General features: G+C 39.6%; 1 protein-coding gene across 1 annotated transcript in view; it reads left to right on the forward strand.

The window, feature by feature from the left end:
* The first annotated feature begins 3,374 nt into the window (after positions 1-3,374).
* The window catches only part of LOC101845184 (FYVE and coiled-coil domain-containing protein 1), a 41,568-nt gene continuing 19,933 nt past the window's right edge, over positions 3,375-25,009 (forward strand). The window contains exons 1-14 of the mRNA XM_005104611.3: positions 3,375-3,544; positions 5,480-5,588; positions 7,141-7,260; positions 7,979-8,091; positions 8,938-9,041; positions 10,268-10,411; positions 11,667-11,730; positions 13,842-14,095; positions 15,067-15,352; positions 15,908-16,018; positions 17,377-19,795; positions 21,671-21,794; positions 22,563-22,707; positions 24,123-24,251. Of these exons, the coding sequence (XP_005104668.1) occupies positions 5,495-5,588; positions 7,141-7,260; positions 7,979-8,091; positions 8,938-9,041; positions 10,268-10,411; positions 11,667-11,730; positions 13,842-14,095; positions 15,067-15,352; positions 15,908-16,018; positions 17,377-19,795; positions 21,671-21,794; positions 22,563-22,707; positions 24,123-24,251 (4,107 nt within the window). The 5' untranslated portion in view covers positions 3,375-3,544; positions 5,480-5,494. The remainder of the gene's footprint in view (positions 3,545-5,479; positions 5,589-7,140; positions 7,261-7,978; positions 8,092-8,937; positions 9,042-10,267; positions 10,412-11,666; positions 11,731-13,841; positions 14,096-15,066; positions 15,353-15,907; positions 16,019-17,376; positions 19,796-21,670; positions 21,795-22,562; positions 22,708-24,122; positions 24,252-25,009) is intronic.

Genomic DNA, 25,009 nt, shown 5'->3' on the forward strand with positions numbered 1-25,009 from the left:
CATGGACACCTTAAAATTATCAAAATACATGTCCAATATATTATAAAGTAGTGGTGGGTTGGGTTTTTTTCGCAACGCTGGACAACGGAACTGACTGTGAAATAATTTACCCGGGATCATATAGGTAGACAGGATCACAAATGTGGAAGTATTAGAGAGAACAAGACAGATCCCAATAGGAGATGAACAGGGAAGTGGGAAGAGGATGGTGGCGATTGATCCGACAGACATACCATTAGGAAGCTGATTAAACAAAGACATTGTTGGCCTGGAATCCACGGAGGAAGAGATCAAGTTAAAGACCTCAAGGAACCTAGAGAAAAGTCACAGTTGACGATTACAGAAAAGTGGAATAGCATGGAATTACGTTAAGGAATTAACCCAAGAAAGGAAACACTGTAAAGTATATAATTTATCCTTGTCCTGTCTACCACACTACCGTGACACAGAGGGAGAAAGGCAATGGCGACCTATTTGCCAAATTGTGAATCAACGAAGGCTGCAGTTCAAAATCCCAAATCATAATGCCAAACAATCCACCTGTCCAGTGCATCAACGAATGCTATTACAGTAAAAAATCCCCAATCAAACTTAAAGCCTATTTCCTAATTCTTAAAACATAGGAGGAAAAACCACCACATTTTGTACGTTAACATTTTTTTTTCATTACCCCAAATTTCCCTATCACTCCGTTCTCGTTTACTTTTTTGGAATAAATTCTCCATGCAATATAAAAAAAGACAGTCAGTTTGATTATAAAATAGAAAAATATATTGCTGTATATTGTAGACTGTAAATGATAAAGCGATGCTGGGTGCCAGCTGAACTGGGTCGTCGTTTTCAGAGTGTTTTTTTTCTCCAAAATAAGGATAATTATATGGTGATTTTTATTAAAGGAACAGGATAATTTGAAGTCAACCATGTCAAAATCACATTGCCTGCAATCTCAAATGCCTTTAGTTTTAGTAAGAGTTTTACGGCACTTGTAACACAATAAGATCGTATAAGTGCCAAAGGTTAGACGTGTTACAAGAGAGTAATAATTAACGAACAAACACAAAGAGGAGGACAGATGTCGGAAGATAGATGTTTGATAGGAGGAAGAAGGAGCAATTTAAACCACACCAAAGCACCCACTGTTCGACAGTGTGCATAGAGAAAGTCTTTAGTGCATTCTACGATCTTATGGAATCCCTTGTAAGATAGATGAGGTCGTCAAGAGCTACTACCAAAACTTCAAGTGCGTCGTTGGAAACAGTACTACTGCTTTTGAGATGAAGACAGGAGTTAAAAAGGGATGCAACATGTCAGCAATTCTGTCCAACCTTGCTATTGACTGGGTCATGAGGAAAACTCCAGAGGATATATCAAGAGGCATATGGTGGACCCTCTTCGTCACCCTTGAGGATCTTGATTTTGCCGACGGCCTTGCACTACTCTCCCATACCAACTAGCACATGCAGGAAACAAAAACCCGACTCCACAAAATACGGACGCCAGATTAGGTTAAGAATGAGTCAGAAAAAGACAGAAGTGATGACACTGAATGTAGGCTCCCCAACGCTGATTAGGGTGAACAACGTAGACCTGCATATAACAGACAGATTATTTACCTACCTGGGCAGCACATTAATTAAAACTGAGGGCGGCACAAAGAAAGACATCATGAACAGACTCGGCAAACCAAGATCTGTACACATAAACATGATCAGCATCTGGAAGTCTGGACAGTTCAGTGCATGTATACAGACCAAGTTAAAGCTGTATAACAGCTGTGTACTATCCACGCTCCTATATGGATCAGAATGCTGGTGGATGACTGATCATGAACGTGCCAAGCTTTCTTCTTTTCATACAACCAGCTTACGCCAAATCCTCCGAATCTTCTGGCCCGACAATATTTCTAAAGCAGATCTTTTACGGAAATGTAGGCTAGAGGACATGGCCACCATAATAAAAGGAGAAGATGGAGATGGATTGGACATGTTCTGAGAAGAGAACCAGACTCTATTGCAAAGACTGACATCCACTGGACACCCGAAGGGCATCGCAAGAGGGGCAGGTCCAAAGTGACCCGGGGACGCACAGTAGAGTCTGAAATGAAGTCCTGGAACCATTCGTTGGGGACATTGACCAAGATGGCCCAAAACAGACAGAGCTGGAGATCCTTTGTTGCTGCCCTAAACGCCAGATGGCGACGGCGTAACGGGTAGTAAGTAAGTAAGTAAGAGCACCCACTAACCACCTACTCATAAATCTTATTGTCTGCTGAATATGCGTTCTGTTTCTAGGTACATCGGGATATACATTAGATTTCTATATTGTGAGAAGTTTGAAATAAAAATACCTTGGTCATATAAAACGTCACCAGACCAGTATGAAGGAAATACTCGAAGGCAATGTGGGCCGATAAAAATCAAGCCTTGGACTGGCCTGAGATGCTCGAGTGTCCATGTAGGTTATCGGTCTTATATATTAATAATGCAGCGACATCTGAAGATTGTAACACCGTTCTTATTCTGTTCGTTTAAATTACTCGTTTCGTTTTCTAAATTGTTGTTCTTGTCGTGATTGTTATTGTTTTTATTGATGATCTGTTTACTTAAGAAAAAGTTAAACAACACTTGCAATACAAAATCAATAGTTCATGTAAGTGCCGGAAATTAGAGGTGTTGCGAAAGAGTAAAATACAAAGAAAAGAAGATGGAAAGCGATAGGAACAATATAAGTTTAACAAGAATTTAAAAGTTAAGCACAAATTGGATTTTTTTTCAACCCTACGTAAAAGCTCCTTTAGAAAAGCCACGAAAATAATCGAGCCTTGATCGAGCACTGCCCATATAATACATATATAAATATATTTTATGTATAAAATTATTTTATTATAAATTCTGTGAAAAAAGCATGCCTCCAAAGCAATACTGGTAGTCAATTTGTAAACAATGATAAATAATATTTTCATTCCACCTACCAGCGGCTACTTCCGGCTCCTCCCAAAAGTACCACAATTTTCTCCCCGTGATGTGTATTTACTGATACTGTAAATCTTTGGTGTACAGGTACAAAGATGAATCATGCCAAATAGCGTCTCTCAACAAAATTTTAACAAAAGGAGCTGCCATTTGAGGGCGGTGACGCATAATGCAGCAGACCCCAAAGTCACCGTTAGTGTTATGTGCTAAGTATGTCATTTTTTCTTATAAAATATAGTGGTCGATAGACGCTATTGGAACCAAAGCGGGATGCAAGTTTAACTGGGATCAATATTTCTATGTATTTCCTCCAGTTGGCCAGCTGGCCTTGTTTACAAGCTGCAGAAGCTCTCGTACGCGGAGAGGTAGAAAAAACGGCACACTCAGGTAAACGTAAACATTCAACACAAGAGTGACTGAAAACCACAGAATTGTGTAGAATTCTGTGCTGAAAACACTATCTGGGACTGGGAGTGAGAGGGCGGAGAAAAAAGGAACACAGTAGGCAGTAGCCTATCTAGATCTAATGTGTTCCGTGCGGTGAACGAAACGAAGGATTATAACAGTCGTCGGTAACACCCCCTTGTTTTGTTTTTTTCATTTGCTGTCAGCAGGTTCGATTCAAATGTAAGAGCAAGAGATAAGATTCTACGCCAAAAACTTGAGAGTACAGAGTACAGTGTACAACTCGGTAAATTCTCCTCAGCTCTCCAGCCCTGGCCCAGGACTGAGAAAACAACCACACTACCAATCAATAATAATATGATTGTCTGTGATAACTTAAAAAGGAAAATGGCATGCTTTTTAAGATTCATCACCCTATGGCAATCCAGTGAGATGTGTATATTTTGCACAGATAGCACTTCACTAGGCCAGCGGTATTGATTGGGTGAGATCAAGGGTTGTTTGCCCGGTCAACATCAACAGTCAACAAGCAAGCAAAGTCAAAGAAAAAACTTCACACTCACACATCTCAGATCTATCCTAGAGCTGCTCTGCTGATAATGATCATACATCAGTTTTGCTTGTCCATTGCCACCAGTTCTGGTGCTTTTTCGGTAGTTCCCACAACCCATATATATATATATATATATCTGAGCCTGACCTACATCTAGAATCTAGAAATCTAGATCTATACACACACGTTTGATTCGCGGCGAGCTACTAAGATATCAAACCTAACAACTGCAAAACATTAAATTGTGGTAAAATTCAGGGGGGCATGCCCCCCTGAAACCCCCCACCTATTTATATTAGGGGCCTAAACCCGTGAATAATAACAATTGAGGGGTGGGAAAACTACCGAAAAAGCGCCCCAGTTCTTGCATCTCATAGGATGCTGTTTGACCTGTTGAAACAGAAACAAGATCTAGATTTAGATCTAGACTTCTAGATCTAGATTCTTGATAATTTAAATTAATGAATTAGTGACGGTCCACTTGATTTGATGGTCTGCCGTCTATTATCGTGATGTTTCTAACTACAGTATAACACACCACTGCACCAGTATGACAACTGTACCTCTTGAAAAAAAATTTGGATAATTCAGTTTTGGCCCGAACAGTGGTTCCACCAAGGGCATTAAATGCACTATAATTATCTAATTGCGGAAAACATCAAATTATGGTTAAATAAGGGTGCCCCTCTGATTCCTCCCCCCCCACCATATTTTTATTAGGTCAGGGGGTATGCTCCCTTGAAACCCCCCCTTGTCGTTAGAAACACACTGCTCATTTTGTACTAATATTTTTATAGCAGACAGCGTCGCCTCCAACTCTCTTCCACTTGCACTTCACCATTTCGGCTTTGGCCCCAATTTTTATCGATGATCTGCTTTGCGGCGAAAGAACTGCAAACGGCGCATCTCTCGCACTCTTTCAGATAAAACATCATTACATAGTGTATTAAAGTCAGTGTCGATATATAATATATATATATATCAGTACTCGCGGGCCAAAACCAGAGATTTCCACATAAAGTGATAAAAACTACCACACGACAGAGGTGGGAAAATGATCAGTTTTTTCAATCATTTTGATGAGGGCCTGATTTCACCATGATGCCACACATTATATCATGAGGCATTGTGGTGAAATCAGGCGCTCATCAAAATATCGAAGAAAAGGCAATTTTTACCAAATTTTTGTTTTTTGACACAAACACCTTTCATGCTAATAAAAACACAATTCCGTATGAATTTTAATGAAAAGGGTTGATTAATGGCCTCCTTTAAATGCAAATATTTTAAACTTTTTTTCAAGATAAATGGGTGTTTTTTTTTCATAGAAAGCAAGGCAAATTAATTTATAAGCTTTCACATGATGGTCAATAACTCCGCATGCCTAAAAATTTACGAGCGCTTGATTCCAGGACGTTGGGACACATACAGGATTTGGAAATGAATAGGGTTTTAATTTTTTCCTCTATCGTGTGCTAATTATAGAAAAAAGGGGAGTATTTGAATGTCTTGACAACAGTTGCTAATATTTTTATGTTTGTTTTTTCAGGTTGTGAAAGTGAAGATGGCAGCTTCTGCTATGTACCCAGTTTCCAATGACCCAACAAATAAAGCAGTGCCTTCCCAACTGCAAAGGAAGATTTTGCAAGATGTTTTTGGTAAGCTTTTATGTAAAACTTACAAATTTTGGAAGTTTGCTCACTATGGATTCGTACAGTTCACATACTGTCAATGAGTTATGATGTTGAGAGACTGCACTGTTTTGGGACTGCTTTATAATTTTGTAAATTTTACCTGTTTAACTGGTGGATTATTGGCAGATCACTATGCTCTGGTGTTCTTTGCGCATTCTTTTTTATCAAACATCAATCGTCCCTATCTCTCCTCCTTCGTTTTTGTTTGTTACTCTCTTGTAACACCTCTTATCTTCTGCTCTTATATATGACCTTAATGTGTTGCAAGTGTGGTGAAACTCTTACTGAAACAAAACTCATTAGGTGAAAGTAGGGAAGGATGAGAATGGAGGATTGATGAAAGGTTGGTTCTCGAAAATGGGAAATTCAAGCCAGAAGGAACACTTCTCACTACAGTCTCGCTTGCAGTGTTTTTTTTGTCAAACAGATATAGTTTGCTTGAAGTTGAAGTTTACAAGACTAATCTATTATCTATTTGTGGTGGCTGAATTTTGCTATTTAAAAGGCTTTTTAATGGCTGCATCGATCGACATGCGGTTTTCGCCAAAAGATTCTTTAAAAAATTTTCCAGAGCATGACGCCGTTGTTTTTTTTCCATTTTGAGACAGTTTTGCTGTAAAAAGCTAATTTCTTTATTTCGCCTATTGCTTTTGTAGGCCGACGCTTCGATCTCGGTAATTTTAGAAAATCGGGAAGTTATATTTCATGAGGCGCACTTTGTTTTGAGAGTATAGATGTAGACCTTATAATTTTTTGCATCTCTCAAGATTTATTGCCCCATTTCAGTAGAGTGTAAATATAGTGGGCCAATGACTTTTAGTTGATATTAAAGCACTTATTTCATTCCTTTCATCGAAAGGGGGCCCAGCTAGTTACAGTCTAAAGCTGTTGAAGGGTTCAGCCAGTCACTTAAAGGTCTACTTCAGAACTCCATTTCGAACTTCCAGAGTCTCGACTGACTGTGGGGCCAAAATGGGGTAGTCATGATGTCACGTGCAATTTTCTAGACAATTTTAACTTATGTTATGAACAATAGGGGGCACACTAAAATAGACCTTTACCTTAAATTTCCACCTCTCTTGCTCCCACCTGTAGCACAACTCATTCTTATCCTTTTTCTTTTTCTCTCAGCAAATCTCCCACGGTGGTCTGTGTCCCTGCCATACCATTCTAAAACCTGTAATTGATTGATTATGCCAAGCTTGATGAAATGCAATTTTTTTAATGCTGTCTACTTTTGATTGGATAGGAATAAGCTACAGATCACATTTCAGTGTGCTACATTTGGGACCGCAACTGGGATGCACCCTTATTCTATGCCAACCTATGATGTACTTCATTCAGTTGCTAAGTTGATAGCAAAATGTAATGTTTTCATCTTCTGAAACTGACCCTTCTCTGTAATTCACCTTGAATAATGTTTCAGACCCAGCACGAAAACAAAATTTTGCGTTGTAAACGGATTATTTTCTGAAATGTACTTGATGTTAACTGTTGAATGATTTACTTTCTGTAGAGTGCATCGTACAGCTGAAGAGTGAGTTCTTTGAACATCACCAACCTATCACAGATGACAGTGTGGTCCTTCAAAGATTTTGTGCAAAATTTGAACATCTTTTGCAAATTGGCATGCGAGGTGAGTGAGATAATAATCTATATTCAAGATATAATTAAAGATTCCTTTGCACATTTTAATTTTTCTGAGTGTATGTGTTGTATTTGTGCATGTATCAGAAAAAAAATAAGAGATATAGAAAGAAATTAGAGAAGAAGGAATATTAAAAGATTTGATCTTTTACTTAATACTGTTGCAACATCTCAAATCAATAACTACATTCTCTTTGATCTGAGGTGGCTTGAGTGTGTGGGAAAAGTGCATCACCTTGTATGTCATTTAGCGCTTCTTTTTTTGTAATTTGGTGTTCTCAATCTGCCTCTGTGTATCTCTCTGAAAGTTCAGAGGTCACCACCTTACGGAGAGTAAAATAAGAATGTCTTCCTGCTGCAGCCCCATTACCCTTGATGGTGGTAGCATTATCGAGTGAACCCCAGTAGGAGGTCAAATAAATTGGAAAACGAAATGGCTGTTCTCAAAAGGTGGTTGCTGAAATAGCAAATGACCTTACAGTGAATTTTTGTTGCTGTTGTTTTTGTTGTCTTTGACCCAATTAGTTATGCAGAGAAAGTTTGTTCAATATAACCATAAACCCAATTTCATCTTTCAATGTCTGATTTTGCAATGATATTGTGAAAAGAAACAGGACAGGCATAAATGCTTGCTAGATCTACATGAAAATATTAATTCCATAAATGAGTTTTTTTTCAGAAGATGATGGAATGTTCTTTGTTCTCAGAGCGCACAAGCATCATGGGAAGGCGCAAAGATTACTGGGATTATTTCTGCCAATGTTTAGGTTCTGCTCGTGGCTCTAACGATGGTATCAAGTATGTGAAGTCTTTGGGAGAGGTTAGTTTGACATTGTCAGTCAGTCTGTATACTTTTTCCCCCACCACTTCAAGACATATATTAATGCCATGTCTGACTCACTTATAAATTTATTTTTTCTTTGATACTAAAAGGTCTTCCCCTTTGTTGGAGGTCCCATTCCGTGTTCATGTGTAAAATGTATGTCCATGAGTCCATGCTTAAGATAAAACATCATAAAGCTTTAGAGATCATTTCATATCTGTTTCGTGATGCATGCAAGTTCACTTACAATTGGAGTATAATTCTGTGGTAGGGTCTTTATTGCTGTTCACATTGGGTATAGAAAGTATGCTTGCAATTGCTGTTTAATTATGAGGGACACAGTTTCTGAGCATCATGGTAGGGGTACAAAGTTTGGGCCTGCCGTTGACATGTCTTGTGTTGTGAAATATTGCCAAGTGGTGCATGCTTGTGTTTGTGTGTGCATGTGCGTGTGTGCATGTGTGTGTGTGCATGTGTGTGTGTGTGCATGTGTGTGTGTGCTTGTATGTCTGATGTATGTGTGTGAGCGTTTGCATGCATGCAGGCTTGTATGTATGTGTGTATCGTGTGTCTGGGTGCGCGTGAGAAAGGGAAGGGGGTGGAGGGGGGTGGGACTTTTTCTGAGCTCAGTGGGAGCTTTCTAGCTTTATATTTTGGCTGACATTTCTCAAAATGGTCAAGGGTGATGCCGAGAACATAGTGAAAGCTAAGGACATCAGCAAGAGTTGGGGGAGAGCAGGAAATTGTCGTTTGTACTGATGGTTGTATTAGACAGGTGGTCTTTGGAGCAAGTTCGACTGAACTGAAACAATTACTGACAAGTACTCTCTCTAACGTCCTCAGAACAAGACATCCCTTGGTCGTGGCAGGGCCTTTATCAGATTCTGCCTGGTTCATCAGAGACTGGCAGACACACTACAGCAGTGTGCTGTTCATGACAAAACCAAGTGAGTCGCATCAAAAGAGTTCTCTTGTAACGAAAGCAAAGACTATATTTGTACTTTGTGTCATCAGTATTATTTCATGAGGACCAGACATCGATTGATTAGAACAAAAGCCTGTTGTGTTGAAAAAAGGAATTTTTCTTATATCATGAAAATGTAAAGAACCAAAAGTTTTAAAGGATAATGAAAGGCATAAAAGGCATAAAATGTCCGAATCTCTTTTTAAAGTCTTTTTGTTTTAAAATTTGAAATGGAAGTAAAGCACAAATCATTAGAGTTATACAGTTGTAGCCAATGCAATATGTACCCACATTTCTCTGCCCTTTTACCTTTCAAACCTGCCAAAGTTTGGTGACTATCAAAACTTGTGTTTCTTTAGAAACCGAGTTTTTGAGTCAATGTTTTTCTGTAAAATTCACCTAGACATGCATTTTTTAGTGGACATAAAGGTGTTGAGCCCAAACAAAAAAAATTTCGATCAAAATTGAACGAGCAGGAAAATGCAGGTTTCTTTGAATTCATGATTTTGACATGTGCCATAATTACACCAGAACGTCACTCTGGGGGATTTTTTTTTTCAATGAAGGGAACATACCTGACTGTGATACTGTCCATGAGACTGTGAAGGATACAGATCCTACGCTTAACCAAAAAGTGCTGACATTTCATAGCTAAGATAACATAAATCTTTATTTTCCAGTTGCTGGCACATTAGTTTGGTGTTTCACTCTCACATATACACATACGCATGTGCCCATGCAAACCCATACACACATACTCTTTCACGCATCGTCTGTTCCACAAACATATTCACATAACAGTGTGTAAACCAAATGATTCCTGTTGATTTGGCTTAGTTCTTACTGAGGTTGAGCAAGCAGGTGATTGGAAGGTACTAAAAAAGCTTTTATTTTGTTTATGTGCTTCTTTTTACTCAAGCAATAGAACAACTTTTGCAAAATACTTATTTGTGGGTGCTCTGGTGTGTTTGCTCCTTCTTTCCTATCAAACATCTGTCATCCTTATCACTCCTCCTTCTTTTTTTGTGTATGTTACTCTCTTGTAACACATCTATTCTTTGGCACTTATCTGACCTTATTGTGTTGCAAGTGCCGTAAAACGCTTATGAAAATACTTATTTTGTACTAAAAAGTATACATATCGACATGTCAGCATAGAACTTCGTCATTTTTCACTTTTTAAAATGACAAGTTGTTTTTGCATTTCAGGGATTGGTTTCTACCTTCCAGTGCTCTAATGAGCCCAAAAGATTCTCAGAGTCTCATCAGCTCCCTGTACGACCTCAACTCCTTACACTTTGACCTGGCTCCTCGAGGCTATGACCTTGACACTTCATGGCCGTCGTTTGCGAAGTATGACCATTTTTCTTGTGCCGTAATGTAATAATGTTAAAACTCTTGTCAAAGAATTTAGAAATTTACTGATTCAAATATGCTGTACAATGCCACACACTTGTGTATAAAATTCATACATTTTTTTATCAATCCATTCTTCAAACGAAGATAACTTTTTTGAACGGGCTAACATATTTTAGGCTGTGCTCCTTTTTTCCCCCTATTTTTTTACTTCTTTACCCATTGGCTCTCTGAGGTGAGTGGTAGGTAATATCCAGTCTCCCCAAATGATCACTTTAGCTACATTTTAAACTTTGTTTGTTGAACAGTTTCGTGACAAAACTCGATAAGCACCACTTTCGAAGTTTTGCCGAAACTAGTAGAGTCCTATCTAGAAAGGTGAGGCACATTCCAGTGTCAGCTTTATTTTTTATAAAACACAAATTTCCTTCATCAAAGAACAGCAGAAAGTTGCACTTTTTTTTTACAACACAACACAAGTGTTAGATCTTTTTAAACACGTGGGTGGTTGGCGGGTGCTCTGGTGTGGTTTGCTTCTCCTTTCCTATCAAACATCTATCGTCCTTTTCTCCCCTTCTTCTTTTTTATGTTTGCTACTCTCTTGTAACACCTCTAATCTTCTGGTGCTCCTGTGACCTTATGCAGTTGCGAGCGCCGTAAAACCTCTAATAAAACTTTAAAAAACTTTTTTGACAAACAGTGACATATCCTCTGCACATCAATAAATTTCTGTCCTGGAGTCACTTGGGTTTCTTTTGTGGTGGATGAAAATTTGTTTGCCGTTCTTTCCCTTCCTTATAGAATTAATGTGGATACATCGCGTTTTGTCCAAAATGTGTGGAGATCTCATCAAGAATCCAACATAAATTTCATAAACAAGCCAATATCAACTACGTCTTACATCATGTTTACTCTAAAAGTAAAGTTGCTCAAGATTATTCAGTAAATGGGTGAAGAATAGAAATCTTCTGTCTTTTCAAAACAGGAAAAATGGATATGTCTCATTTTGTCGCAAAACTGTGTATTTGTTGTTGAATTAAGATCCCCCAAGATCTGGGATATATGACAACAAACATAGGTGTGTAGATGTAATGATGAAACAGCTTGTCATCTTGGCTCAAAGTACCAATGCACTGTCACTGTGTATGATTTTCATTGAGTTGCTGAAGGTATGAGTGTAGGATTTTGTACACCAGTAGAAAGAATGTTCTGGTTTTTCATGGCTTTTTTTTTTACATTTCTTTTATTACAGCAAGTCCGGATCAGGATCTTCATGGGCTGTGCCTATCAGTCGAAGGTCTAGCATTACCAGCATGGTTAGTTTATGTGTGTGTCTGTGTTTCTGTATGTGTGTGTGTGTGTGTGTGTGTGTGTTTCTGTATGTGTGTGTGTGTGTGTGTGTGTGTGTTTCTGTTTGTGTGTGTGTGTTATGCTTTATTTGAGTACTGTTTTGTTGATATAGTGAATAAAGAGTTTGTGACTTTTATTCATCATTATTAGATAGTCTCTCCTTTGTGTATTTTTGTTATTGTTGTTCAAGATTATGGTTATGAAAAGGACTTATTATTACGCTTGGTTTTGCTTTTTTCCTTTTTCTTGTTGGACCCGGTCGTTGTCGGAGAAGCAGGTGATTTCCACTGCCCACCAAAATTACCAAATGGCCCACTAGTGGGCAATATCACCCAGGTTCCCAGGCATTGGTCTAAATTATTGGTGGAGGTTTGAAATACCCACATTTAAAAATAAGTGGTAATTTTTTTGTCTTTGTGAAATGTCTTGTCTGTATTTTAACTGTGAGGATGAGCATGGGGTTGGGAAGGTTGGGGATACATGCTACATGCAGGAAAGAATGAACAAAAAAGCACCTTGTTTGACGTTGCTGCTTATGCTATACATCATTTTATAAAGTTGAGCAGCAAATCCTGAAAAATGCAAGTTTGTTAAGATGGACTATCAGAGTTGTTCAGTTTTCTTTAATTTCTTTCTTTTGCTTCTGGTACCTCTTAGTTCCTTCCAGCTGCACGTCTTAGAATGAGAAATATCCTGTATGAAATTAAAATATTATCTGCAAGATATATGTCTTGCTGACGAAAATAATATCACGCTTTAGATTGATGTGCATGATAAAAGGTGACTGGCAGCATCTTTGATTGTGATGTGGCAAAAAAGTGGATACATATATCAGGTTTTTACCCTCTTATTCTTTAGGGACCAAGCTGAATAAATAACATGGGTTTTTGGAGATGAGATACCAGCTAATAAAGTAAAGCTTTTCGCTCTTCTATCAGTTGACTCGTATCCTGCGTGGACAATGTGATAGTGAGCTCTATCTCAAGAAAATTGTAAATATAGATCAGGTCAATCACCTTGGGAATCCCAGATGCTTGTTTAATTATGGTAGACATACATTGATCACCTTTTGTTGTCTTGTTTATCTCTCCCTTCCTCATGCGTGGTTGGAGGACACCACTGGTAGGTCCTACTTTTCTTTCCCGCTCCTGCTTCTCACTGTCTATTTTGCTTTTTCCTTGTTTTAAATGATGACCTGTCGATGTGCTTTTCTTTATATTAAAAAAAGAAATGAACTTATCTCTCTTCCTCTCACTCCAGGTGTCGATGTTTGTGTGAGTGTATGTGTGTGTGCATGCTTGCGCTTGCGCTCGCATGTGTGTGTGGGTGTATGTGTGTGTGTGGGTGCGTGTGGATGTGTGGGTGGGTGTGTGTGGGTCTGGATGTGTGTGGGTGTGTGGATTGATACATGTATGAGTGAGTGCTTGTGCCTCTGCTCCCTTATATTCTAATAGTTATAGTAATCAGATCGTTTGTTCTGTAGCACCCACTCTTTTGCTCTAAATGTCTTATAATACCTTCATCTTAACATTATTATGCTAAACATTATGTATGTGATCATTCATACACATGCACACTAAACCCCCCCCACACACACACACACACATACATACACACCCCACACATACACCTACACTCAAATTCCTACTTTTTTTTTCGTCCCTCTTCATTTTATGTTTGTACGAGTGATTGTCTTGGACTGGTGGTTGTTAGAGCAGGTTCAAACGTACTTTGACTTTGGAAAAACGTTTCAACCTGACAAAAGTTAATTTCATCAACGTGTTCTTTCTGTTGTATTGTGTCAGCCATTCTTTTACATGCGTGTGGTTGACGGGTGCTCTAGTGTGCTTTGCTCCGTCTTTCCTATCAAACATCTATAATTGTCCTTATCTCTCCTCTTTCATTTTTATGTTTGTTACTTTCTTGTAACGACACTTATCTTCAGCACTTGTATGACCTTATTGTGTTGCAAGTGCCGTATAAGTCTTATTAAAACTAAAGTACATGCATGTTTTGACCTCAGTAGGCGATGACTTATAAAAAACCCATTTTTCTCTAATTTCTGTTTCTATTTAAGGACACGATCAGCCAGATCAGTGTTTCTGTGGAGCAGACCGGCGAGACAGAACGTCTGAACCGCGACCTAGAATCGGTCCAGGCCGTCCGAGATGACCTCATCGTCCAGGTGAACAAGCTGAGTGAGGAGAAAGAGAAGGCTGGCCAGTCGGCCTGGGCCGCCCAGGGAGAGCTGCAGGCCTTGCAGCAACAGCTGTCTACCGTACAATGCCAGCACTCAGAACTTCAGGAGAGATATAAAGAGTTGGACGTAAGGTGTGTAGTTCGATGGGAGTGTGTGCTTGTACGTGCCAGTACAGCGCATCATAGTTAAAGTAATTGAAGATATTTTACATCCCCATCGACACAATTTAGATCATTTAGGAGAAGAGCTGGTTTAACCCAGCCTATTAGGGCCATCCAGGCTGTGAAGGATAAAATGTCCCAGCAGACAGACAGAGACACTCATCAGAAATTCTACTCGCTCAAGAACTGAACTCACTTCTTTTGCATGAAACTGTATGCTTCCCAGAAAGTTGAAATTGTTCAGAATACTTTCAGTTCTGCTGGTATAATGATATAGATTGTGAAGTGCAGAGAGCTTGTTGTTTTTATAGACTTCTTGCTGTACCAATACTACCATATAACTATGGCTCTCTCTCTCTCTCTCTCTCTCTCTCTCTTTCCCTCTCTCTTTCTTTCTCTCTCTCTCTCTCCCCCACCCTCTCTTTGATTTCTTTTATTGACACATAACAACAACTTTGGTGCAGATGTGAGCAAATTTCAAATTTTGGTTCACCCACGGCCACTGGATACCTTACAATTGTATTCAGATATTTTAAACATTCTCCTAGTAATAACTCTTTACGCCAGGAGCTTCGTTAAACTGACAGTTTTCCTCCAGTATTTTTGCAAAGTCCAGATGCATGCATATTTGCGTACAGTCCCGTAACACCACGCTTTAGTGCAGGTAGGACGTACGGTCCCCTTGCGCCAAACACTATGGGGGCGTACGGTCCCCTAGCGCCAAGCGCTATTGGAGCGTATGGTCCCCTAACATCAGCCTATAACTATTTCTTCTTTCATTTGAATAATTTTAGTTTAGTTTTAGCACAGGTTTTACGGCCCTCGCAACTTAGTGTTTAATTATTTTATTCATCAGTGGTATTTTCTTCTAGTTTTTCTCGCTTATTCTAGCTTCCCCCAGGGTGGGACACATTATTATTATTATTATTTTGATGTTTCAGTTTTGTGAAGCTGAAGATGGAGAAAGAACACATGGAGAAAGTTCAGTCGGACCAGTTGAAGCTTCTGGAGGGCAGATGTCAGGAGGAGGAGGCAAAGAGAGTGAACTCCTTGAAAGAGGAGGAGGAGATCTGGAAGCAGGAAGTGAAAGACGAGAGCGACAGGAAGCAGAGGGAGATTGACAAACTTCAGGCAGATCTAGGTCAGCGAGAGGCGGATTGTGCAGGGTACAAAGAAGAGGTGGCACAAATACAAAATGCTGTGGTAGAAATGTTGACCCAGTTTGAGGTAAGGATTAGTGGTGACAGTTAAGTTCCTGACACTTCTCATTCATTCTCATCAATTCTTGACTTGTTTGATCCCTCAACGCTTATGATTTGTAGCAAAGAAAGATACAGAAGGTCATTTTTACCATCACCCATTCAACTCCTACCATCTTAATCATCTTGTAATATCTGTATTCCTTAAACCTTTAAAGCATGAATTGTGAGAATATCATCAGGTTACTATCAGAATGCGGATTATGTATTATTGTGACAATAATTAATTTTTCATTTATGTTTTGTGTGTGACTGTGAGTCTGTTTGTTAGTGCAAGCATACTATTAAGTGTGTGTGTGTGTGTGTACAGATGTGTGTAGAAGAGAGGATGTGAGAGGGAGAGTGTGTATGGGTGTGCGTTCGTGTGCATGTATATGTGTGTGTGCGTGTGCGTGTGTGCAACTGTGTGTGTGTAGTGAAATAACAAACCAGTGTGCCAGCATCAATAAAGATTTATCTTTATCTTTATCTTATCTTATTGTGCCTATGGGGACATATTTTTTTTCTTGTGTCTATGTTTCAGATCCCGCATTCTGGCACCACCTCAGAAGCCCATCTTTCAAGTTTGGCTGGATACATCAGAACCAGGAACGATCAGCTGTCAGCTTTGTCTGGTGATAAAACATCAGTACAGGTGAGTGTGATTGATGTGATAGTAATAATAATAATAATAACAGATAGCATTTGTATTGCGCAAATCCCTGCTCAACAGCGAGCTCTATATGCTTCATAATCTATACTATTACCCCAGCAAACCTGAGAGCCTTCTGAAACAACCTCAACTTCCTGAGAAGCATACAGCGCAAGCAGCCATTCATAGGCGCTAAAACACTAACATACTGACAAGATCTTTCGCTGTCTGTGGTCGGGTACCAATTCTCACCAGCGTGAAGTGAGGAGAATTAATGTAAAGTGCCTCCTTTCCCAAGGACACAACGTCGGGTCCGTGGCTCGAACCCCCGAACCCGCAACATCACGATTACTAGTCCAGTAGCCTAACCACTAGGCCACTGATGCCACACAGAGCGATGTATCAGACAAAAATGAAGGTTTTTTTTGTTTTTGATTGGTTTGTTGTGCTTGTCTTTCGTGTGTCCCTTCTTGTGTCAAAGGCAGGATAACATAATCTACATATGATACGACATTTTTTAAAGTGGTATGTAAAGCTGCTTGAGCAACGCGTCGCCTGAGTACAGCAACCCTGTAACTCACACTATGTCAAAAAACACTTTTTTGCTTTTTTCTACTTAATGTAACGTAGAGGATTTTGCGTCAAAATCGACACCAGGGTCACATTTGTAGAATTTCTGTTGATGCCATATTCTTTAACTATAACGCGCTTTTAATTATTTCATACTTTTAAATTGTACAAACTTTACCTGTAAGCGTGATTTACCGATTTCCATAAGGCTTGAGTCCTAGAAGTAACTTATTTTGTCAGCACGATTCACATATATGTGGTTTTCCTATGTATGTGGGTGTATGTGTGTGTTTTTGAATATTATTATGTCTGTGTGTGTGTGTGTATGTGCGCGGTGAAACACGAAACCAATGTGCCAGTGTGTGGATGATAAAGATTAATGTTAACTCCTAATCTTTACTTGCTGACAGTTCGAGCCATAATTCGTTCTTTAATTTTAGGAATTTTCCCCTTCTCGGTTTTTATTGTTTTTTCGTGAGTGGTTAGCGGGTGCTATGGTGTGGTTTGCTCCTTCTTTCCTATAGAACATTCATCGTCCTTATCTCTCCTCTTTCTTTTTTGTGTTCCTTATTCTCTTGTAATACTTCTAATCTTTGCCACTTATATGACGCTTTTGTGTTTCACATGCCGTAAAATGCTCACTGAAACAAAAGCAAATAATCTCTCCTCCTTGCTTTTTGTGTTTGTTACTCTCTTGTAATGCCTCTAATCTTTGGCACTTATATGACTTAATTGTGTTGCAAGTACCTTGAAACGCTTACTACAACAAGACAATTTTTTGTTCTCTTTAGGAGTTCTACCAAAAAGAGTTATCGGATAAGAACAAAGAGATCGGCCAGCTAGAAGGGAGGATAGAGGAACTGAGGAACTTGGCACGGGTCTCCCAGGAATCTGCCTCTGGTCTGCAAGAACAACTGACAGCTGCTAGCCTCGAAGTTCATTCGGAGAGAGAGAAAGTTCAGAGATTGAATGAGAAAGAGCTGGAGTTGACCGCTGCTATGGAAGAGAGACAAAAACACATCGAAACGCTTCAGAGTGAATTGAAAGTTCAAAGAGATGATTGTGAAAAGCTGCGGGATTCAAAAATAGACTTGGAGAAGCAGAAATTAGAGCTTGAGCAACGATTTGGTGGCTTGGAAGCAAACATCGTAGAATTGAAAGGCCAGTCGGAACAGACAAGTAAAGAATTGATGAGCATGAATGAGAAGTGTCAGGAACAGGAAAAAGAGATCAACAAAATGAAAGGAGAAAAGGAAGTGGATATGATTGGTATAGAAACTAAGAATGAAGAAATTGACGATTTACAGCGAAGTCTTGAAGAAAAAGAGGCAATTGTTTCAGATTTGAAAGCCCAGCTCGAGAGTAGCTCGACCACTTGCAACAGTTTAAAGTCACAACTGCATGAAAAGTCCAAGGCTGTTGAGGAGATGACATCTCAGTTGACGGGTCAGGAGCAGTCGACTGACGGACTGAAGCGGCAGTTGGAAGACAATTTGAAACAGTCTGAAATTGCTATGAAGGAAAGAGAGAAGATGGTCGAGGAAGCTGAAGAAAAACTAGCAGCTGCACAAACTCAGCTAGATGAAGTAAATACCGGTGCTGAGAAGAAGCAAAGAGAAATCGTAGAGCTCAGTGACAAGTTGTCTAAGGCTGAGGCTGAGCTTGAGACAGTGAGGGCTAAGAATGGTGATTTAGAGGGTGCAGTGCTGTCTTTAGAGAAGGAAAAGGAGACTATGACGAGAGAGACTCAGGAGAAAGAAGAAGGGAGGAAGATTGTTGAGAGCGAGAGAGATGATGTTAAGGTTAAGTTATCGGCCTGTGAAGAGGAGGTGAATAACCTAACATCAAAAATAGAATGTTTCAAAGATGCTCAAGCTGCGAAAGATAATGAAATAGAAGAAATGAAGGTAAAAATGTCTGAGCTGCGAGCAGAGAGCGAGAAAGAGAAGGAGAGAATGTTGGGATTACTTCGAGATTCTGAGAATGTTCGACAGTCTGAAGGTGAAAAGTCTGAGAAGTTGAATGGTCTAATTGTTGCTATGGAAGAACTTCGGCAAAGCAAGGATGCTGAAGTGGCAGAAAAGCACGAACAGATTCTGTCATTACAGGACGCAGTATCTTCTAAAGATGGAGAGGTAAACTCTTTAAAAATGGAAGTAGGTCAGCTGAAGGTTGAAGTGGAGAGAGAAGTTTGTGAAAAGTCTAAACTTGTTTCTAGCCATAATGTGGAGAATGATGCTGCTCAAAAGAAAGAGAAAGAACAAGAGGAAAAATGGACAGAAGAACTGAGGTTAAAGGACTGCCAAGTTGAACTTTTGATTTCGGAAATCAGTACTAAGACAGATAAAATTGAAGGCTTGAAGCAAAGAGTGAGCTCAACAGAGAAGGATTTGAGAAAACTGAAGGAAGATTTGAGTTCCAGATCCTCTGAAATAGAAGCTTTGCAGGGAGAAGCTCTCACTAAGCAGAAAGAGTTTCAGGATCTCAAACAAACAGTCAGTGACAGAGACGGAAAAATAGAGCAGTTGACTCAGGAATACAATAAACAAGTTGAAGATTTATCAGAACAGGTGAAGAAACTGAAGGCAGAAACAACAGTTAAAGAGAATGAGGACATTTTAGGCTTGTCGCAAATGCAAGAGCTCCGGGCAAGTGTGGCTCAACTGTCGTCAGAACTTTCCAGTCAGAAAAGCAGCCACGAAGAAAGTGTCAGCGCTCTGAACATGAGCGTGTCGTCGGCGACTGGCGAGAGAGACCTTTTGGCGCAGCAGATGAATGACGCACTGTTGGACGCACAGCAAATCAAGAGTCAGCTGACAGAGACTTCGGAGCAGTTGGCCTTGACCTATTCTCAGCTGGAGTCTGTCACGTCGGAAAAGATCTCCTTGTCGGCCGAGGTCGGTGCCATGTCAGAGGAACTGACCCGTGCTTTGAACATTAAAGAAAGTTCTGAGAGAAAGGTCAAAGAGCTGGAGGCCTCTCTTCGGAGTGCGGAGGACGAGGCTCAGGAGAAGCTGTCTCAGAAACGGGGGCTGGAGGAAGAACTTCTCCGTGTGGAGGCGGACCTGAAGAGAGTGAGCGAGGAGAAGGCAGAGCTGGAGGCGTCGGCCAGAGGGAAGAACGAGTTCAGCACGCAGGTTCTGGAGGAAAGCCTCACGGAGGCGCATGCGGCACTGGAGGAGGCCAGGGATGAGAAGTCACTTCTCCAAGGTGAGAGCTCGTTAAAAGACCTGTCAAGTAAGATAAGATAAGATAATACTTTATTATCCCAGAGGGAAATTTTTCTTGGCTGTTCAGGACAGTAAAAACACATGCCGGTATACATAGGAATTTAAATTTTATATATTACTTTCATTAAAATTCAATATGAAAAGAGAAATAAAGCTAAAAAAAGTATGTATCACATCAGATGCATCATTCAACCACTTGCAAGGATTACAAGACCTTTAAAGATATATATACTCTGATAGTTATTCTGACAATAGCCTTATGCTAGATGGTAAAAACTTTTTTTATATCTTTGTTTGTTTGTTTTGTTTTTTGTACTCACTCCGATAAATGCATATTTCGTCTGGCTGTGAAGCATGGTATTGCTAAATGTGCGTGTCTTTGTCAAATTCGTTTAAAGGCATGTGCAGTTTAAAAAAACAGTTCTGTGGAGTAAATGTATATTTTAAGATATTTTATTATGCAATAAAAATAGGGGCATTTATTATTTTTAAAGGATCCTCTATGCAAAGTTTGATCATACCGTGTAGGTTCAACTCCTTTAGTTTAAAAACAAAAAAACCTTAGGCGGAAAACTAACACTGTAAAACAAAATCCAAAATGGCCTCTGTTTTTTACCTTTATTTTTTTTCTCTGTAAAACACACATTTTTTTCTGCTGAAATTATGTCATTCGCCCCCCACATGTAAATGTAAGCTTTCAGCACTAAAAAACATACCCTGAAACGTAGTATTTGCCGGCTCGCCAACTGTCACGAATTTCTCATGACTACCCTGGATTTGGCAATTTGGAATTAAGAAGACATTACATTCACTGTACCAAAAACCAGTCTGATCTGATGCTATTTTGTTTGTTGTAACATAGTCTGATATTATGGAGGTAAGTGTCCCCGCCTGGGTTTTGAAATAGTTGGCTAGCCCGTAGTTACGAGGCAGCGTGGTGAAATGAGGTGCTCGTCAAAATAATCAAAGTGAAGAAACTTGGCATTTTTCCACAGGTTTGGGAATTTTTATCAATTTTTTGTTTTTTTGGCTCAACACCTTTCATGCTCATTAAAGAACACATACATTTCTGTGTGAATTTTTCTGAAAAACATTGAATAAAGGCTTAAAAGATGTAAATTATAAGTTTCCACAGACTCTCAAGCTAAGGCGGCCATTTTCTCGCTAATTTTACCTCTGAAACCAGACCAACCCCTCCTCCTTAAATTGCTAATGTCTTGACTTGTATTCAAGATTTCCAGATATTTTTTTATCGAAAGCAAGGCAAATGGACTGGCTTTAAGATGACACCAATAACTCAGTATGCCCTAAAATTGATGAGGACCTAATTCCGTCACGTTATGACACTTTTGTGAATTTGACCTTTTTTACCTCACATGCTGTTAAGGTCTGGATATATTTGACTCTTTTGTTAAAAAATCCTTTGTACCCCCCAGGGCAATGCTACTGACTGAAGTGTCTTTAGGCCATTCCCAAAGGGGGGATATTAACATGTTTTTATGCACAGTAGAATTGTAAATGGGCTGTCTTATCGTTGTCAAGCTCACATTGTGCCAGAATAACAATGGGGGAACTGCTGCTTTTTTTTTCCCCTCATCCTTACTATCATCATTTTTCCTCTGCTTCTTTTGTATGTTTGTCACTCTCTTGTGAACTGCTATTTCCGGGGCGCCTTGATAGTCGAAGCAGACTTTGTGCTGTTGAGGCTAGAGAGGTGAGCAGAGAAAGCCTCATTCCCCCATTTGGACTTCTCTGTTGACGTCCTCCCCTTAGCGCTCATATGACCTTATGTAGTTGTGAGCACCGTAAAAACCTTATTAAAACAAATTTAAAAAAAAACAATCTTTTGTTTTAGGTGAACGAGACCAGCTGTCCCATCAAGTGGAAGAACTTCAAGGGGAGATAAATAGATTGAAGGATCAAACTTCTGAACTTCACACCCAACTGTCTTCTGTTGAGAACGCTACGCAGAATAACAGGTAGGCTATAGTACTTGAAGCGAGGTAAAATGTATGTCGTCATGGTGAAATCAGGCACTCGTTAAAACGTTGAATTCTAAGAAACCTGTATTTTTTCCTGTCGTTGGACTATTTTTGTCATGTGAATGATTTCTTGCTTTTGAATTTAACCCTTTTTGCTGTTGTCACTGGTAGTCCTGTGGTGCTTGAAACTACCCTGTAGCCACCAGTACACTGGTGAGCGAGACCTTATCTCCAACCCGGCCATCCTGGGACAAAATGCTCACTGAAAACAGTGTTTACTACACAGGATGTTATTGATTGTTTTGAAGGTCTTTCCGAATTAGATGCTTGTAATGACGAGGACTACCCTGAGTGGACTATGAAAAGTGATTCTGATGATCTCATGAATGTTAATAATATATCACTCAGAAGCTCACGCGGAAGGGCATGGTAGCTTCAGGAGGTCAGGGTTCAAAGGGTTAACATCCATCTCCAATAGGACCAAACGAAATGAGAAAATTTGTGTTGTTAACTGCCCTTTTCAAGGACACAACATCAGACCAAGCTGAGCTTCTAACCCCTGACCCTGCAATCTCTTGTAATGTTTATCAATATCCTTACTAAAAATGTAGCTTTTTTAAGAGCATCCGAGCAAAGGAATGAATGGAGAGCCATGATCATTGATGTCTGTCGCAGATCTGGCACTGTATGATGATTATGATGATGATGATGGGTATCCTTACTATGTTGATCTTTTTTTTGTGAATGTTTTGTTTTTTCCTTTAGTTCTCCAGAGGTGGAGTCATTGAAGAAACAGCTGGAGGAACAGTGCGAGCAACACAAGTCTGCTGTGGAGGATTTGAACGAGGAGATCTCAGCTCTGCAGTTCCAGCTTAGCTCAGAACAGATGAACAGGCATGAGATTTCACAGGCAAGGCATCCGTCAGTCACTTAGTTCACTTTTGCAACATTTTTGGTGTCCTTCTGGGTTGTTTTTTTTTGCGGTACTTTTTGCTGTATTATATATAGCATGCAAGCTGTTCAAATGTCGGAAGCCCAGAAAGCAACATTTTTCAGAAGAGAGAAGAGAGGAAGAAGTGTTTCATTCTTCTAACTATTCTATTTCTACATAAATTATGTATTTTTTCTTGATTTTCAACTTTTAGAATTTGAATTTTGACAAAATGTTCCTTGTGCAGGTGCAACCTATGCCACAAATAACTCTTTATCTCTGGAGGGGGTTTTCCCATTATGTCAGAGCCTTTTTTTGGTGCATAACATGAAAGTGACTCAACTGGTCATTGAATCAAAGCAAATGAATCTATTTTGATAGTTCTTCATCTATCGAAAAAAGCTCCCAAAAGTTAATAATATGTTGTTGTTGTCATAAAAGAATTTAACTTACCCGCTGACCGCAAATCACTGGCTCAGCAGTTTCAACTGTGAGCCACTGGAAACGATTTGCTGGAGACAAGGAGTTAAGAACTGTAATAAAAGAAATTTTCACAATTTTGGGCTTTGTATCACTAAAGACTGAAAATAAAATAGAAGCACACAGAAATGTGATTTCTTAGGAGACTGCTAAGATTATCGTGGAAGGAAAAGAAATCAAATGAGGTAGTGCTTGATGAAGCCCACGTGGGACACTCGATGTTAAAAACAATCAGGAAACGGCAAATGCAGTTTTTGGGACTCCTGAATAGACATAAGTGTCTTGAACATGTACCTCACACTGGCAAAATTGAAGGCAAACGAGACAGGGGTAGGCCCAGAACAACGTACTTAGGGAACCGAAACAAATGGGTAACAGGGAAAGATCAGGGAAGCGTAGCTTTTTTGAGAGCATCTGAGCAAAGGAATGAATGGAGAACTATGATCGCCGATGTCTGTTGCAGATCTGGCACTGGATGATGATGATGACATCTGAACAGCTAGTCAATGAATTATGGTGCATGGCTCACTAGAAGTGCAAATGATCCTTTTTCAAGACATGAAGAATACGGGGTGATGATTTTTTAGGAATCTTACTTTAAAAGTTTGAAGCCTTTTTAAAAATTTTAACCCTTACAGCGCCAAGCTATTTTTAGCCCTCACTTGCCTCTGACCCAGGTAATACTGAAGTCCCTTGACGCCTCAGATCCAGCCTGTGTCTGCAATTATTTACAGAAATGTTAGAAAGATACTATGTATTTGTTTGAAGTTTTAGAAAATAAATTAAACAACATTTTTCAGAGACAATTGAATAGATTGTGTCAACTCTTTGTCTCCGAGTGGTCGGTGGCAGGGGCCAGTGAGGTTGTCACGTTTTATTATGATCATTTGTATAATTTTTTTTTCTTTTTATAGCCAAATGAGATGGGTGATGGCGAGAGTGACGGTCTGCGTGCTCGTATCTCTGACCTGGAGATTATCATCGAGCAGCTGGAGGAAGAGCTCAGCGCAGCACGTCAGGGCAGGGAGACGGATTCCTCTCAGGTTTACTTTTGTTTGGGTTTTTGTTCGTTTTAAAAAAATTATTTTTTAATTATTATATTTTTGGAGGAGGGGGGGGGGGGGGGGTCTCAGATGTTTCCCAAATATTTTTAAAGATTCTGGAAAAATATTCTTGTTCAGAGTTCTCCATGTGAAGTTTTTTTCCATGTAGGGAATTTTTTATATTTTCCAGGTCTTTCTACTGAAATGTTGTATTCCTCTCAGCTCAGGTTGGCTCTGACAGGCAGGGTCGATTCCTGCTTCCAAAGTAATCTAAATTGCGTCTATTGAGTGAAATCTTTTAAGTTTTTTTGTAGGTTTATTGTTTTGTTTTGATTTTGTAAGAATTGCAAAAAGCAATAGTTTTACTGTACTTGGGAATGCAATGACATCGGCTTCTGTGAGAGGGCGAGTTTTTAGCTAGAACACATCAGTTTTGCCATCAGTGTACGGCCGTGGGTTTGAATCCCATCAGGAACGCGACATTGTGTCCTTGAGAAAGGCCCTTTACACAAATTTTCCTCACTTCACCCAGATTGGAATGGGTACCCTGCAAGAGACAGCCAAAAATCATGTCAGTTTGTTAGTGTTTTTGTGCGTGTAATCTGCAGCTTGCACTGAATGCTTCCCAGGAAGCCGAGAATGTCTCTGAGTGTTCTTGGGTCTTCTGGGGTTGTAATCATTGTAAAGCGCATAGAGCATGCTTAAGTGCGTGGGTACGCGCTATATAAATGCAATTATTAATACTATTATTATATTTG

The sequence above is a fragment of the Aplysia californica genome, unplaced genomic scaffold (genome assembly GCF_000002075.1).
Source record: "Aplysia californica isolate F4 #8 unplaced genomic scaffold, AplCal3.0 scaffold00428, whole genome shotgun sequence".
NCBI lineage: Eukaryota > Metazoa > Mollusca > Gastropoda > Aplysiida > Aplysiidae > Aplysia > Aplysia californica.